Source organism: Opisthocomus hoazin, chromosome 9 (assembly GCF_030867145.1).
Source record: "Opisthocomus hoazin isolate bOpiHoa1 chromosome 9, bOpiHoa1.hap1, whole genome shotgun sequence".
NCBI classification, from domain to species: domain Eukaryota; kingdom Metazoa; phylum Chordata; class Aves; order Opisthocomiformes; family Opisthocomidae; genus Opisthocomus; species Opisthocomus hoazin.
Window position 1 is genome coordinate 43,781,449 of NC_134422.1, and position 15,639 is coordinate 43,797,087.

Consider the following 15,639-nt stretch of genomic DNA (forward strand, 5'->3'; position numbering starts at 1 on the left):
CTCTCATTTCTCTCATACTGGAGCCACCCAAACTCTCCGAACTTGCTGTTGCTGGGCATTGTTGTTGCAAAGCTTAAAGCACTCCCATGGCTCAGACCTTTGCGTTCTTCCGTGACACAGTTTACAGCGACGGCAGATATGAAAGTGGTTCAAAGGACATCAAACAGCAGGTAAGCCAAGTGATAAAAAAACGTGCAATCCCAGGTTAGATATCCATCCTTCACATTAATATGCACACTGAGCCAACAATAATGCAAACCAACAAAGTGACGGGCGGTGTCACTCTGAAAGGCCAAGCCAATCTCACACTTCCAAGCATCACATACTCAGGAAAATGACATGATCTGTTTGGAGTGCGGAGGGGCGAGTGGTACAGAGACAGAATATTTCTCTCTTTGAAGGGGTGCTGAATCTTGTTCATCTTCCCCTTTTCGGGCTACTTTCAAACTATTAAAAAAAAAAAAACACAAAAAAAAGATTCCTGTACGAAGTCTAAATGAGAGCTGATGACTACAACTTTTAATTATCACACCAATTCCGAATTTCCTGGGCAGTCCTATAGGATTAACCTGACCAAAATCACTCTTGCAAGAGCCCTTTATATTTCCAGTTGTCCAGCACTCCTCCGCGGGGTTGCTTCCACCTTCTCCGTGAAGGTGACAGAAAGCATGAGCGACGCAGTGACACAGCTAAGGTCTGCCAGAGCGTCAGTGCTGCAGAAGGACACGACCTGTGGGACCAGTGTGCAGAGCCCACACACCTAGAGAAAACTTTAGTCCCTCTTCCGCACCAGTTTTGAGGGAAAATTCTGTGGGAACGAGCCAGGTATCAGACAAATCAAACATTTTCAGCCTGTAGCACTACAGAGACCCAGACAGTTCTGCATGGCGCTTCCTGTGTAAGCAGCTCAGTTAATTAACTCTGTGTTGATTAATGGTGCTCTCTCACATCAAGAATTTATTCAGTCTGTTATTATATACAAGGTCATAATTGCCAAACAGCCACAGCTAAATACCATTCCTTGCAGTCTAGTCCTTAAGCATCATAACGTAAAATTAATTGGTACTTGTTTGTTAATTAATATGAAATATTTTGTGTCATGCGCCATAAAACTTACCACTGGCATGCTCTTTTCTAAACAGCCGTGAATGAACAGAACTATTTTAATACCTTGGGAAAAACCTCCTCTTTTGAATGGAGGTGGGATGGGAGGTGTCTTTGCTCTTTGTGGTGGGGCTTTTCTGCGCTCAGACATTTACCAAAAGAGCTATTCTCAAATAATTAGTCAGCAGTTCTTCTGCTTCCATGGTGCATTAAGACAGACTAGCAAAAGACGTTCTTATGCAAGAATATGAGCACCCACACCACAATATCTATTCAGAATAATTCTTTTGGAGTAGCTGTTTCAGTAAATTTCCAAGCACAACTGAGATCAGCTCACAGCAAATGATCTAACTTTGCCTGAGGGTAGCAACAAAGATCAAAAAGACACTTGAACTCCTTTGTCCTTTCTGGGATCTTTAAACCCAAGGTTGGCCTGGTAGGGAACGGGCTGGCAGCGTAACAGAGCAGATCCCCACTGTGAAAGAAAGGAGCCCACGGGTTGGATCCCCAGTCCTAAGGATGGGGAAGCAAATGCTTTGCCCCGCCGTGTCCCCTTTCCAGCAGCAAGGAGCCGGGCAGTCAGTGCCAATAACACTGTGCTGGCTTTAACCAGCCTGTGGTGGTCCCTCCCCATCTTGGGGCAAGGCAGGGCAGGTCGGGAGAGCATCGGAGCCCGCCGGGAACAGACCCTTGCTCCTGCAGCCTCACCTGTGCCCCCAGCCACAAAAAGCCCCGTCTATTTCTGTTTCTGCAGGTGGTTTTAACCACCCTCTAAGGGCTTGTCGGGAATGGAAGCCTTTTCTTTAACCATATCTGTTTCCAAAAAAGGGGGCACAGGCAGCATAAACTAGGTCTGACTGGTTTCTAAACACGTTCAAAAGCAGACCTCAGCAGTGAGATGGCTTTTGCATTGATTCCTTTTGTCATGCTATGAACACCGGCGATCAGCACAACTCTATGGGGAATGCAACGCGCATGAACTCATGCAGTAAGGCACAAGTAACGAAGCTCTCCTCTGGCTGAGCAAACTGTTTATCCCTCTGTAGAGAGAACTACCTTACTGGTGAAACATCTACCTTGGCTTAAAATTATTACTGTGCGTATTCAAGGTTCAATTAACTTATTAGCTGAACACTTGCTTAAAAACAGGCATAAATCAGGACTGTTTTCTCTCCCAGCCTGCTTGAAAGCAAATAAAAGACACCAACAGAAGCAGCGTCAGGAAGGAAACAATCACTCTTTCTCAAATACAACGCTATTCCTGGGATTGCATCCACATAGCTGAAGCAGTTACTTACACAGCACTTATTTTTGATGCTCCATATCCCTGCAAGCAGCAGTGCCATTCAATCCAGCAGACTTGAAAGAGTTCGATAATATCACAGGGTCAGATATTACATGAAAAGATTTTGTTACTTCTATGGGTCACAGCCTTCCCTTTGCTGGGTATGGGACAGGCAGCTGTAAACAGCACTAGGTGAGAGTCTGCTACATGCTAGAGATTTTGGAGGCAGAATATAAAGAAGCAAAGCTTAAAGCACTGAATTAAGCCTGCTTGTCCACCTTCTTTTAATTTTTGTCCCTACAACAAAGTCAACTGAAGAGTTCTCCAGACAACCGTCTGAAAGTTTGCAGGTCTTTAAAGACCTCTTTTAAAGTGCTGGAGACCATCTGTCTACACAGACTCGTCTACAGAGGAATCATGCAAGGGTTTTCAGACAGTTGTCTGGAGTTGCCTTCAGCTGGCCCCAAGGGAACAAGAATGCTGAAGATCATGTGCCTGCTCTGTGGTTTGCCGTCATTTGTGACTCCTTTTCCAGGCAGCTCCCTGGTAAATCACATACCTGCCTCGGAGGGCATGAGGCAGTCATAAAAACCCATTAAAGAGATGCAAACTCTACCCGGGAACAGGAACCAGTAGATGCTAAACGTAGTCCCTGCACATGCAAAGGCAGGGCGTGCGGGCGCTCCTGGGCTTGCCATCTGCCCACCAACAGCAGGTGTGTCCTCAGACACTCCAGCCCGGACAGTGCCTTCTCTGAGCTACCTGGAGATGCAGGCTACACAGCTGCGTAAGCTAGTCTTGCCCTTCTCTGTGGAAGAGGACAAATCTGCTCAGCTCCCTTTGCTCTCGTTTGCAGAGCAGAAATAACACTCCTCTGGGTAGCAGGGGTGATGCACAAATTCACCAGCCTTCACAAAAACGCTTCTAAAAGGAGCACCCACTTCAGATTACCAACTAGGTTATATGTCTATAAATATTCACATGTAACAAGCAAAACTTAGTGAGAAGACTGCTCAGTTTCAGCCTGACATGAAATGGGCCTTGTGTGGACACACCCAAAGGGCACCATCTCACCGACAGTAAGTTTTCATATTTGAGAGGCTATCTCCATTTCTCCGAACCCACCCAGCTTCGTGTGGCCACGAGCCACACAGTCCTGGATTATTAGGATATTAGGCACTGACACCCAGCAGGCTGATCTCACTTTTACCGTGTGCACTGCCAGAATACAACGCTAAGCCTATGACACAGGATTAGTGACCAAAGCCAGCCACCCACTGCGATCAGCCAGAATAAACCTTTACCTACCAGGTGACCTAGAAACTATCTCCTAACAGAGCACTTGCTCTTGAGCAGCACCAGTGCTGATTTTACACTTTACAGAGCAAATATCTAAATATGCTCACTGAATTTAACACAGTGCTGTGACACTGCATGCCACTGTTCATTTCTCATCTTGCAACATCACAAGATTGGCATCAGCCCACACGGTAAACAGTGTTCAAACAACTTGCAGGAAGGAAGGGCACCGCTGTGAGTCAGCCGCTGAAAGAGGTAAATCAGGACTAGGCTCTTGCTCCGTCACCCACTCCCTTCGCAGCCCAACCTCAGTCACAGAGCTGCTCCGCACCCCAGCCCTCCCGCTGCAAACCGGGGTGATGACCACCTCCTCCCAACAGTGCCACCAGGCAGTGATATTGCACCTCCGCCTACACACTGCCTGCCTCCTCCTAGCATCCCTTGCCACCTCTGCCTTGGCTCCACGGGGCAGCTCTTCCCACTCCTCCCTCCTCTCTCCCACCTCTAAAGCCACCTTGGCAGCTTCTTAAAAAAATCTCAGATTCGTCTCCAGCCAAGGATATCTGAGCCACAGGCTCCATCTGCAGAAAACCCCACCAGAAGCAGGGCCACATCTCCTAACAGCGAAGCAGGACTGCACGTACACCTAAAGGATCAGGGCTTGTTTACATCAAAAGAAAGAAATTTCCTCATACTCAGCTTGATTCACGCCAACAGGGATGCAGCAGGACGACTCACCTAAGCACGCTCCTCTCTAACAGAGGCAATGGTTGCAGGATCTGGTGCACCGCCTTTACTTGGTTGGTAGAGCACTGGAAATCTTCCTGGAGTCAATGACTAAATAAGTCCCTCTCTTGATTTTAAATTGGAGATAAATGCTGCGTGTCACATTGGCAAGCACACTAAAGCAGCTGGAAGCACAAAGACAATATGGGGTATTTCAGGCCTTTGTTCTCTCATTTTTTACCCTTGGCATGTTAAACAACTAAAGACCACACTGAGCAAATCAGTGTTTTACCAGATAATACTGCAGGCTTCTAGCTTCGACATCCCCGGCTCCCCGCTGGCACCAGCTCACACAGCAAGAGGGCTGGCCCAGGTAGAGACAGCTCTGCCCTGCTGCCTTACTGCACAGGAGACAAAAGAAACAACCTTTATTAAAAAAAAGCCACCTACGAAGGCAAGAATGAAAACGCTAGTGAAAGGGACATACCCACCTTTGTGTATTGTAAGTATGGAGAAAATGAACTTTATACACAGAAACACAGCAAGGCAGGTGCTGCTACCAGTGTGTTACTATAAATACAAAGCAGCTTCCCCGTATTCCTGCAAAGCTGGTCTCGAGTCAACGCAGCCGAAAGCAGAACTTTGTTCGAGGATGGGATTTCAGAAGGCAATCTATAGCCCTTTCACCTTGGAAAGGCAAGGAGCTTATCATGCTAAAATGACGCTATGATATAAGGGGTTATGTTCTCCACCTGAATGGTGCTGCCTACATTATTAATGATGGAACGCATATAAAAGCTTATTAATGTTCACACTAGTTTGCTTTCACAGAAATGATTCGATCTTGTTTAGCATGTGAAAGCTTGTGCATCTAACAGTGCAGCCAGTTGCTGTCTTCTCTTCAGTTCACACACTGCGAATAGCGAGACTTGATTTTTACATTTTTACTGTTAAATTTCTTCAAGTTGCATGCTCTCTACTGCTGGTAATACTTCATTTACAGAGACATCAGTTAGAGGTATGCAAGTCAGTAGGTACCAAACAACTATTTTGCTAAAGTTTTTGCATGGACAAAAGACAATTGATCAAGCAAAAAGTCTGTAAAATTACAAAGGCTGCAAGATGGGGAAAAAACAGGTCCTATAATGAGATTACAACACATGCCAGAACAGAAACGGTAATCACAGAATCACAGAATCACAGAATAGTAGGGGTTGGAAGGGACCTCTGTGGGTCATCTAGTCCAACCCCCCTGCCGAAGCAGGGTCACCTACAGCAGGCTGCACAGGACCTTGTCCAGGCAGGTCTTGAATATCTCCAGAGAAGGAGACTCCACAACCTCCCTGGGCAGCCTGGGCCAGGGCTCCGTCACCCTCAGAGGGAAGAAGTTCTTCCTCATGTTCAGACGGAACTTCCTGTGCCTCAGTTTGTGCCCATTGCCCCTTGTCCTGTCACTGGGCACCACTGAAAAGAGCTTGGCCCCATCCTCCTGACACCCACCCTTTAGATATTTGTAGGCATTTATAAGGTCCCCTCGCAGCCTTCTCTTCTTCAGGCTGAACAAGCCCAGCTCCCTCAGCCTCTCCTCGTAGTGGAGATGCTCCAGTCCCTCACCATCCTTGTAGTCCTAAATGCTTAAACAGCAATTATTTGCAGACTTTCTGTGTCATTAAGGCTATCAACATGTGGCCCTTGCAGCAACCCTACACAGACATAATTCAACAGCACAAGGGTTTTTCAGAAGAAACCAACTCCTTCATGCAAAACAGCTAAAGCCTTAGCTCAGTAAGGAGGCTCCGTCAGGTACATCTGTTTGGACTGTGCGCAGAAGTCAACCATGATGGTCTTGCTTACTTCCTCATAGGGACACAGGAGCGCGCAGCTGCGAGGAGGAAGCGGGGGCATTCCCCCCAAGAACTCTTTTTAAAATAAGAAAGCCAGCCATTGCAAAGAATTCCAGCACAAAAATACACGTCTGTACATAAAAGCAGCTTGTCGCACAAAGTGCAAACACCAAGCAGACAAGCTTGCGTTAGGTGAGGAGGTTCAGCACTGCATGGCAGAAACGTATTACAGAGGCTCTATCGTTGGTTGTACACCTGCAGCCAGGAAAGGCTTTTCTTCGCCCGAAAGCAAAACACATGCAAATGTCTGCCATCAAAAAGCACGTACTTTTTCAGAATGTCACAATTACCTAGCCACAACTAACTGCTGTAATTTGTTGACCAGCTCCTTGCAAACTTCAATAATGACCTCAAACCTTTGGATAAAACTGCAAAATAATTTTCCCCCTTTAAACGTAATGTCGTAATGCTTTGATTCCCACCCATCACCAGGCTGAAGGGCTCCAGCAGCGTGCTGCTACATGTTTCCAGAGCAGCAATTCAAACAAAGCTGGAGCCACAGACAGCAGCTGTGGGAACTTTCCAGCCCAAGCTTTCCAGCTAACAAAAAAAGTGACAAATGTCAGGTATGCACTTCTGGAAAAAAACTGCTAACCTAAAAATGTTAGCAGCTGAAAATTCAATGTTTTTCAGCTAATAAGCTTTCAAACTAACTGGTTAAAATACAGAGGTATGCTGCCAGCAAGTTTAGTTCACGTGTATGTTCTGCAACACACAGAGGCAGCAATATGAGAAACAAGGCATTCACACAGAAAAGCAAGAAGAAAAACCAGAAGAAATGGTCAACGTTGTCAGAATATACTTTGAAACATTTGCCTAATAGGCTTATGCCTACAGTACCTGGCTCCTGCAGGCATCTGCTGACACTAGAACCTGTCTTAGCACCGCTGGAAGAAAAAATTCTAGACAAGAAGTTAAAAAGAAGCCTAAAAACACAATATGCTGCAGCATTAATTATTTTGTACAAATATTGCCCAAGGCTGCAGACAGGCCGATACGATAGCTCCTAAAGAGCAAGCTGCTCGTTTCCCAAGCAAACGGTCAGAGATCTGCTGACGAGAGGACAGCTTTAGGAAGAGGAGAAGGTGCTTGGCCGGGCTCCTCCGGGTAAACACATCGCAGAGCGCCGGGCCAGCATGGGGAAACCCTTCCGTCAGCACCACATCCCACAATCTCTGCCTCTCTGGCAACAAAGAAGCAGGATCAGCTGCACCCAGACCTCTAGAAACAGCCATTTAAAGTTTTTTTGCTGGCTTTTCGGGGATTTGCACCCCGAGACTGGCGCGTGACGGACAGCACTGCCGTGGTGCTGCCAATGGAGCGGCACCAGTTCGAAGCCGTGCCTGGGAGAGCCACAGCACAAGCAGCCGCCGTGTCCAGCGACCAGCTAGCTCCAGCTTGGGCACTTTTACTGCTGGGTCACAGAAATCATCTGCCCGTCCTCGAGCAAGGATGCAGATAAAAATACCCCCTTGCCCGAACCGAGACATTACGCAAGCGCCCAAGCTGGGAGGAACATCTATTTCTCTACTAAACGTAGTCATGACAACCACATCTTCATTGAAGAGATGAGCAGGAAGAGGTCACGAGGCACTTCTCCTGCAGGGATAAAATACCACACCTCACACGCACACGGGTGGGTAAGTTTGGCTGGGTGCCATCTGCAGTTCAGGAAAACCAACATCCTAACGCGACAGATGCACATCCCCTCAAAACGTCTAGGCGCAAACACTGCACAACCCTTACGGTATTACCAAACAGCAAACTCCTGGAGAATTTTCTGCCATAGAAATATCTCTTAGGCTTGAGCACACTACACCACTCCAGAAATTCTCCTGATTAAAGAGTTTCTCGTTTACCTTGAAACAAGCTACAAAACTATCAGAAAGTGATACTTACTGCAGAAGCCATGACCAAAAAAAGCAAGCAGCTTCCTTTTCAAGCCTGTATCTTGCTCTCTTTGGCAACTCAGAGCTTCCCCCCACCCCATCCCCATCCCAAACAGGACCATCGCTGGAGGCGTTTAAAAGACATGTAGGGACACGGTTTAGAGGTGGACTTGGCAGTTTTAGGTTTATGGTTGGACTCGACAGTCTTAAAGGTCTTTTCCAACCTAAATGATTCTATGAGTCAGAGCTCAGGTGCCATCTACACCGCACAGCAGTGACCACCATTCCTACAGGTCTGAACAAGGGCAGGAATTCTGCTACATCCCATTTTTTACAAAGTTTGCATTTTATTTTAAAACACACAGAGCCACGTCTTGCAGTACGTACGGCGAGCCTAGGAACACCACGGCTCTAGAAAGCCAATGGTTGCCACAGTGGAGTTATTTTCGTCCAACCACATTTTCATTTCACAAGAAATAAGGGAGAAACACTCGTGGATAAATTCCTCCTTCTTCCTTCCCTACAGTTACGTTCGGTTTGTGGCTACCTGAGTATTTTGTACTAAAACGGATTATCTCTTCCTTGCTGTGAGCCCTTTCAAAAACACTTGGCAGCCTGCAAATTCATACGCACCTTAGTATTATCTAGCAATAATATGAGGGGTGAGGAATCGTGGGACCCCACACCGCGCAGAATTAACCTGCAGGCTGGCTGTGGCCACGAGGCACAGGTTCCTTACTCCCATTTTATGCAGCAGATTCAGGGGCATCTTCTCAGGGACTTTTACTTGTCAGGGACAAAGGACACACAGAAAGACAGTCTTGTCAATTGAATGATTCTGAAATAAGTTAAAGACGCACCATATTTGGAAATTTACTTGTTTTTGGTAGGAGATTATTTGTTACTGTTATATTCATTTCGGTTTTGAGTGTATTCAGACACAAGTCCAGCCTTTGCCCCACCAATATTTACGATGTTTGACATCTGTTTAAAATTATTTAAACATCTGTTTAAAGTTGTTTCCCTGTGACCATAATAAAAAGGATCCTGATGGTCAGTGGAGAACTGTCAAACACAGGAAAACATTTGGGAAAGGGAGGGAGAGAAATGGTCCTTTCAGTTCTAGTCACACTGCATTACTCTCAGCAATTAAGGACAACAGGCAAAATACCAGGAGACAGGATGAGGTTTTGCAGTTAATAGCAGTCTAAGCTCACACTCTAACCATTTATCTGAGCTCCATTACCCTTACGCATGTAAGGGTAGCCTAAAAATAATTCGGTTGTTTTGCACATACAGGGCCTGAGCCGGTGACACTGAAGTCACGGTAAATTTTGACACCCCCTCTGTGCACTGCTCAAGGCTAGATGGAGCCTGTGTCTGTCTCAGATTTACAGCAAGCTTCCCACCCGATTTGGTGGTGCACGCATAAAAGCACTAAGCACTACATCTCCTAAAAGTAGCTACGCAGGCTTCACCTCTATGCAACTTCCCGTATCATTTTTGTTTATAGAAAACATTCTCTGTATCTTTCAAAGACAGAAAGATACACTTCCTCGGTAAACATGCATAACTATGATCAATCTCGAAAAGCTTGCAAGTGGCCAACAAACAGTTCTCCAGAAAGCAAGTCACTGGGTGGAAGCGTGAAGAAGGAGCCGTGCAGAGAACTGCAGGCAGCAGGCAGGGAGAGCGGCGGCAGGAAGCACCCTGCATCTGCTGGCTACCAGAGGGCAGGCGAGGTGGGTCCAGGCCACGACTACTGCTCAAAAAGCAGCCACAAAAGTCAAAAACCAATCGACACCTTCACCCTCAGAGAGCTTTGGTGAAGGGGAAAGCAGGCTCATGAGAAGGAGGGAACGGCAGCTCAAACTACAGGAAGGAATGAAGAGCTGCAGCAAGCAGGTTTCCTCAAAGGAGGGCCTGAGGGGCACAGCGAGGGTTTTCATGCCCTGCCACACGTGCAGAGCCAGGGTCGGGCTGTGCCAGTGCCACTCACGCCGGAAAGCCTCTGGCCACCCACCTGTTGAGGCACTTGTCTTCTGCTCCTTCCCAGATCTCGCTTAAACCCAAAGGCTCTTATCACATACAGCTGCACCCTCACATAATACAAAGCACTAACACTTATCAAAATGGAAAAAGTACAACCAATAAACTGGACGGGGAACAACTCAGCAACAAGTCTTAGAATTGAAAAATTTTTTTTCAGTCCTTCAAGCAATTTGCATACCTCCTGTAATCACCTTTCACTGCAGAGATGGTAAAAAAAAAAGGAAAGGATAAAAGTTTCAAGATTCAGAGCAAGTTTTGCAATATTTGTGTATGACAACTGAAATATTTAGTACATCAGAACGTTTACAACCACACAGACACACCACTACTGGCAAAGATCACAATCCTAGGCATTTAAGTTTTACGAGTGACCTTAGGTTGTTGTCAGCTTAACATTTAGCCATTCAAAAATGGCTAGTGGGGGGTTACTGAAGAAAGGAAGGCCTGGAAGAAATTTGTGCAGAAACGGCCAACAGTAGAATACACTTCCTGTGGTCAAATGATTTAAGGGTTTCTCGTGGCCCGACTAATGAGCTAGCAAGTACCATCACTGGAAGCAAATTCACGTAACCTACACTAAGGCTAAACTCTTAAACTAAGCTCTCCTGCCTAAGGAGTGAATGCAGCCAAAGGTACCAATAATCTCTTTGAAGTATTAAGCATGGCAATACCTTAGCACCTCTTGGCTATATCAAAAAAGAAGCAAGAATCATAGAATCATAGGTTGGAAAAGACCTCTAAGATTATCAAGTCCAACCATCCACCCAACACCACCATGCCTGCTAAACCATATCCCGAAATGCCATATCTACATGTTTTTTGAACCCCTCCAGGGTTGGTGACTCCACCACTGCCCTGGGCAGCCTGTTCCAATGTCTGACTGCTCTTTCAGTAAAGAAATTTTTCCTAATATCTAAACTAAACCTCCCCTGATGCAACTTGAGGCCGTTTCCTCTCACCCTATCGCTAGTTACCTGGGAGAAGAGACCAACCCCCGCCTCACTACAACCTCCTTTCAGGGAGCTGTAGAGAGCAGTAAGGTCTCCCCTCAGCCTCCTCTTCTCCAGACTAAACAGCCCCAGTTCCCTCAGCCGCTCCTCATAAGACTTGTTCTCTCACCAGCCTCGTTGCCCTGCTCTGGACAGAATCAAAGCCTGTCTGTCTTCAAAGCCTGTCTGAGAAAGGGTGTGCTTAAGTCCTCGTCTCCCCGAACGCTCCTTGTGCTGTTAGACGCGGTTGGTAAGAGAAGCCAAAAATGGAGGCAAGGAGGAAACAGGTTACTTAGAGAAACACGTGTTTAAACTCTGAGCGTGGGGGTTGTCTAGTCTTCCCCTACGCGAAGGTCTCCTCACCAGCCAAGAAAGTCACGGACCCAGAGGAAAGCACATGCTACAGAAATCACTACGACAGGCAGAGGAGAGAGCTCTCAGTTTCGGAGTCAACCTCCCCCGAGCATCGCAACTAAGACCTGCGCCAGACTTCACACTCAGGGCACAAAACGCAGCCCACAGCAGCCCGGGTCCCGACCGCTGCAGGTACGTGTGGTACGCAGTGACCCCTGTACTGCAATCCTCACCGGGGGAGGCCGCGAGCCACGGACAAGGGAAACGGTTTCCTGAACCGCTGCAAGTTATCGCTGCCACAACCGCCTCGATCCTCAAGAGCAGGAAGAAACCCAGAAGGAGCCCGCTCCCACAGCTTCAGCGAGTCTGAGCAAGGGCAGGAGCTGTCACAGGAACGCACATCTTCCCAGGCACATCATTCTTCGTCCCAGCTTCCCCTCCGTTTTGCCTGGGTCTGTCTATAAACACCTGGGGCGGCTGCTACTGTGTCTCTTTCACTTAGAGGTGGGACAGCCTGGGGACAGCACTCTTCAAACCTGATGCAGACAGAAGCTTGGCCTGATGCGCAGGGAGCTGCTGCTGCAGGCTGCGCAGCCCCAGCGCCTCGGTTACCGCTGCTCGGGCTGCACGTCGGAATGGCTCCGCCAGCAGCGGCTCCGAACACACAGAAACGGGCGCACGCAAGCTTCTGCACCCGGTTTAAGAAGACGCACCACAGCCAGCTTTGAATGTGCCCTCTCCCTCCTCCAGTCTCTCAGAAGTGAAAGAAAAAGATCTGGCAAAGAAACTGAAGGAAATCAACAGAGATCCAGTAGGATGAGTGCAGATAGACCAACTTCTCCCTTCCTAAATGAGAGAAGACACATACCCACAAACTATCAGCCTGTTATGTCGTGTCCCAGGCCACCATGAGCACCCACCAATATTCTGAGCATCTTCAAAGCATAATGGCAGATCCAAGGAGCCTTGTCCATAGCTTTAAGTAAGAAAGAAGAGGAGGAGAGGAGAGGAGAGGAGAGGAGAGGAGAGGAGAGGAGAGGAGAGGAGAGGAGAGGAGAGGAGAGGAGAGGAGAGGAGAGGAGAGGAGAGGAGAGGAGAGGAGAGGACACTAAGATGACAGCCTGTCATTTTTTTTTTGATAGCAATACAGACTTCATCAAGACATGATCCACTTGACTTAAATCTGTTTTGACTTCTGCTGCTGCTGAAGCAAAATCCTTGCTGCAAGATTTCAGCAAAGGTTTAAGAACTCTAAAGGCAGTAAATACAAGGGTTTCATTAAACATGTGAAAAGCACTGAAATGGTACAATTTTGGTCTCCCGTAACGTATGTATTTTTAATATTAAAGCTTGCTGTTTGGAATTTTAATATGCAGATCCTACCTGAATCGCCTTACTCGTGAGACTCAGCCCGCACACCGCAGGGCAGTGAAGCCTCGTGGCGTGAAACCTTTTCTTTGCCAGCCATAAGCACCACATCCACAGATGCAGATGTTCACGGGCCATGCCAGGAGATAGCCCGCAAATACTGCCTTCTGTTACACACGAAAAACACGTTACAGGCTGTGCTCGGTCACGCAGTGCCGCTTTCGCTCCAGAAGCAGCTTTATCCTCTTTTTCCTTTCAAAACTCTTTCCAACGTGCTGCGTAGCAGCTCTGTGCGTGTGGAAGGTTGCCTGAGAAAAGCAGAAACGGACGGCGAGCGCGGCTTGTGATCGCTGAGGAAGGGGCGTTCGGAGAGGGGCTGGCGGCAGAGCCCTGCCGAGCCCAGCAGCAGGGTCCGTGGCTCGCCGGACACCCACGCTGCGGGATCACCGGCAGACCACGTTACATTAAAAATAGCAGGTTAAAGCACGCAGCGTGCGTAACAGTTGGTACGGTATGTGGATAAATTAGGGTGTGGGAGCCGTAATATCAATTTACTCAATATTTTTAAGTGCTTCTGACTACCAGCGATAAGAAATGCTTTAACACCGGTTACAGCTGTCCGCCCATTGCTAAATTTAACGCGATTTGAGGGTTTAAGACTACGGCTTTCCCCAGCAGCCTGCCAACCACGGCGACGGCTACACCGAGCGGGCGCTTCCTCGGGAGGAAGGAAACAAACGTGAGGGGAGCGATGCACGCGTGCGGCGGGGCAGCGAGCCGGGGGAGGGAGGGATCCCCGGGAAGGGCGAGCAGCGCCGAGAGGCCTTTCGAGACGTCCGGCGCTCGGCGGAGCCCGGGTGAGGGGAGGGGAGAGGGGGGACACACACGGCCGCTGCCGCCGCGCTGCGCCCGGCCCGGCCCCGCACAATGTCCGCCGGGAGGGGAAGCGGGGATCGCGCCGCCCCCGCCCCGGGCCCCGCCGAGCCCCCGGCTGCGGTTCTCCGCCGGCCTCCCCCCCCTCCCCGCCTCCCTGAGGGGGAGCCGAGCCCGCGGCGCGGCGCCCACCTGGTCGGCCAGCTTGAGCACCGCCATCCTGCGCCGCTCCCCCGCGCACATCCAGCCTCCGCGGCGGGCGGCGAGCGCGCCCCGACACCGGCGCTGCGGCGGCGGCAGCAGCTCCGCTCCGCGCCGGCGGGGCGGGGCGGGGAGGCCGCCGAGCCTCGCCCAGCCTGGCCCGGCCCGGCCCAGGAAGCAGGGGCGGGCGGGCCGCCGCGCACCGGCCCCCCGCTGCCGCCTTTGTTCGCGCCGGCGGCCGCTGCCCGGGGGCCCGGGGGCACCTGCCGGGGGCGAAGCCCGAGCGCCCCCAATCCCCTCAGGGCGGCGGCGGCACCCGCGGCACGACGGCTGCTGAGGGGGAGCCCGCGCGCCCCCGTCCCGCTCCCTGCGGGGCTGCGCGGCGGGGATAGGGGCGTCGGGCCCGCTGTGGCTCCCGCCGCGCCGGGGGGGAAGCGGGCAGCCCCGGGGGAGGGGGAAGCCGCGGCCTCCGTCTTTCCCCTTTTTGCCCTGTGTGCAAACTGCCATCACCCAAGCACACCCGTCAGAGGGAAGGCAGATCCGACACCACGTCCTTCATCCTTCCGTGGGTTTTTTTTTACCTCTTACAGCTTTAACAGCCGCCTTGTGAGAAGCTAGCCTCTCCCGCCACGGCCAAGTGCTTTGCTACTCAATATATTACCTCACTTTTCAAGGACCAGGGCCTCAGACAAACCGCACTTCTGGCTGAAGAAGCGAGCAAAGGGGCCTCGCGTCCTGGCCCCGTGCTGCAGCGGAACAGGAGCATCAGCCCTGCAGAGCGGGTTCTGCAGCAACAAGCTCCCTTCCCCACGACGTACCCGCTCCGACTGCGATTTACCACTCTTCAGCCCCCGAGTAGAGAAAGGGGTGACTTTAAGTAGTTAAAATTAAAAAAGGGAAGTGTCTTCTATGGAAGAAAACCAATCCAAGAAGGAAACAGATGTTGGTGTCAGGCTTCTGAGGCATTATAAATGGGGATCAAAAATAACGTACCGGTTACAACATATTCTGACTCCATCTATTTTAAAGGGGTCTTAACAGAAAAACAGTGTTAAGACAGATTAGTCTCTTAAACAAGAAAGCGAAAAAGCAGTAAGAAAGAATCTAGCACCCTGTTAGCAGCATATGAACTCAGACAGATTTTCTTTCCTGTATCTGCACCCCTCATGGACACGCCGGAACACGGAGAAGCATTAGGCCTGCACGGGCAGATTTGCTCGGCCTCAAACCACATGCTAAGCAGGGCAGCAGGCAGCCCTGCGCTGCCGTGCACCGGAGCCTTCCCGTGCCCCACTGACTCCATCCAGAAACGCCGCTTCGACAGTCCGCTCCCGGGCTCGCCACACAGAGGCCAGAAGTAAGCAGAAGTTCGCTTCCAGCTGAGAGCAAGCAAAAAAAGGGAGAGGGAAAATGGAGGGAACTTTCAGCACCGTAAGGAAAGGTCTGCTTTGTTATTTTCCGTTGCAAAGGTCTGTTTCCAAGGACTTGGTATTCACCACAGTATCTTCCCTGCAGTGAAGCTTGGTGACTACACAAGGAAAACGATTTTTTTCAGATTTGCTCTGTGCTCCCCTCACTTTCTGACCTAGGAATCT

The 15,639-nt window shown here is 49.5% G+C and overlaps 1 protein-coding gene across 10 annotated transcripts in view; it reads right to left on the bottom strand.

Moving 5' to 3' along the window:
* ANKRD44 (ankyrin repeat domain 44) overlaps positions 1 to 14,857 on the bottom strand; it is a 132,940-nt gene extending 118,083 nt beyond the window's left edge. For 6 of the 10 annotated variants that reach the window (XM_075430821.1, XM_009937814.2, XM_075430816.1 and 3 more), the window contains exon 1: positions 14,706 to 14,856. In XM_075430821.1, coding sequence (XP_075286936.1) covers positions 14,706 to 14,810 — 105 coding nt within the window. In that variant the 5' untranslated portion in view covers positions 14,811 to 14,856. Of the gene's footprint in view, positions 1 to 14,035; positions 14,151 to 14,705 lie in introns of those variants that run through there. The other 4 variants (XM_075430817.1, XM_075430815.1, XM_075430813.1 and 1 more) reach the window with 3 other exon arrangements.
* Positions 14,858 to 15,639: the final 782 nt, after the last annotated feature.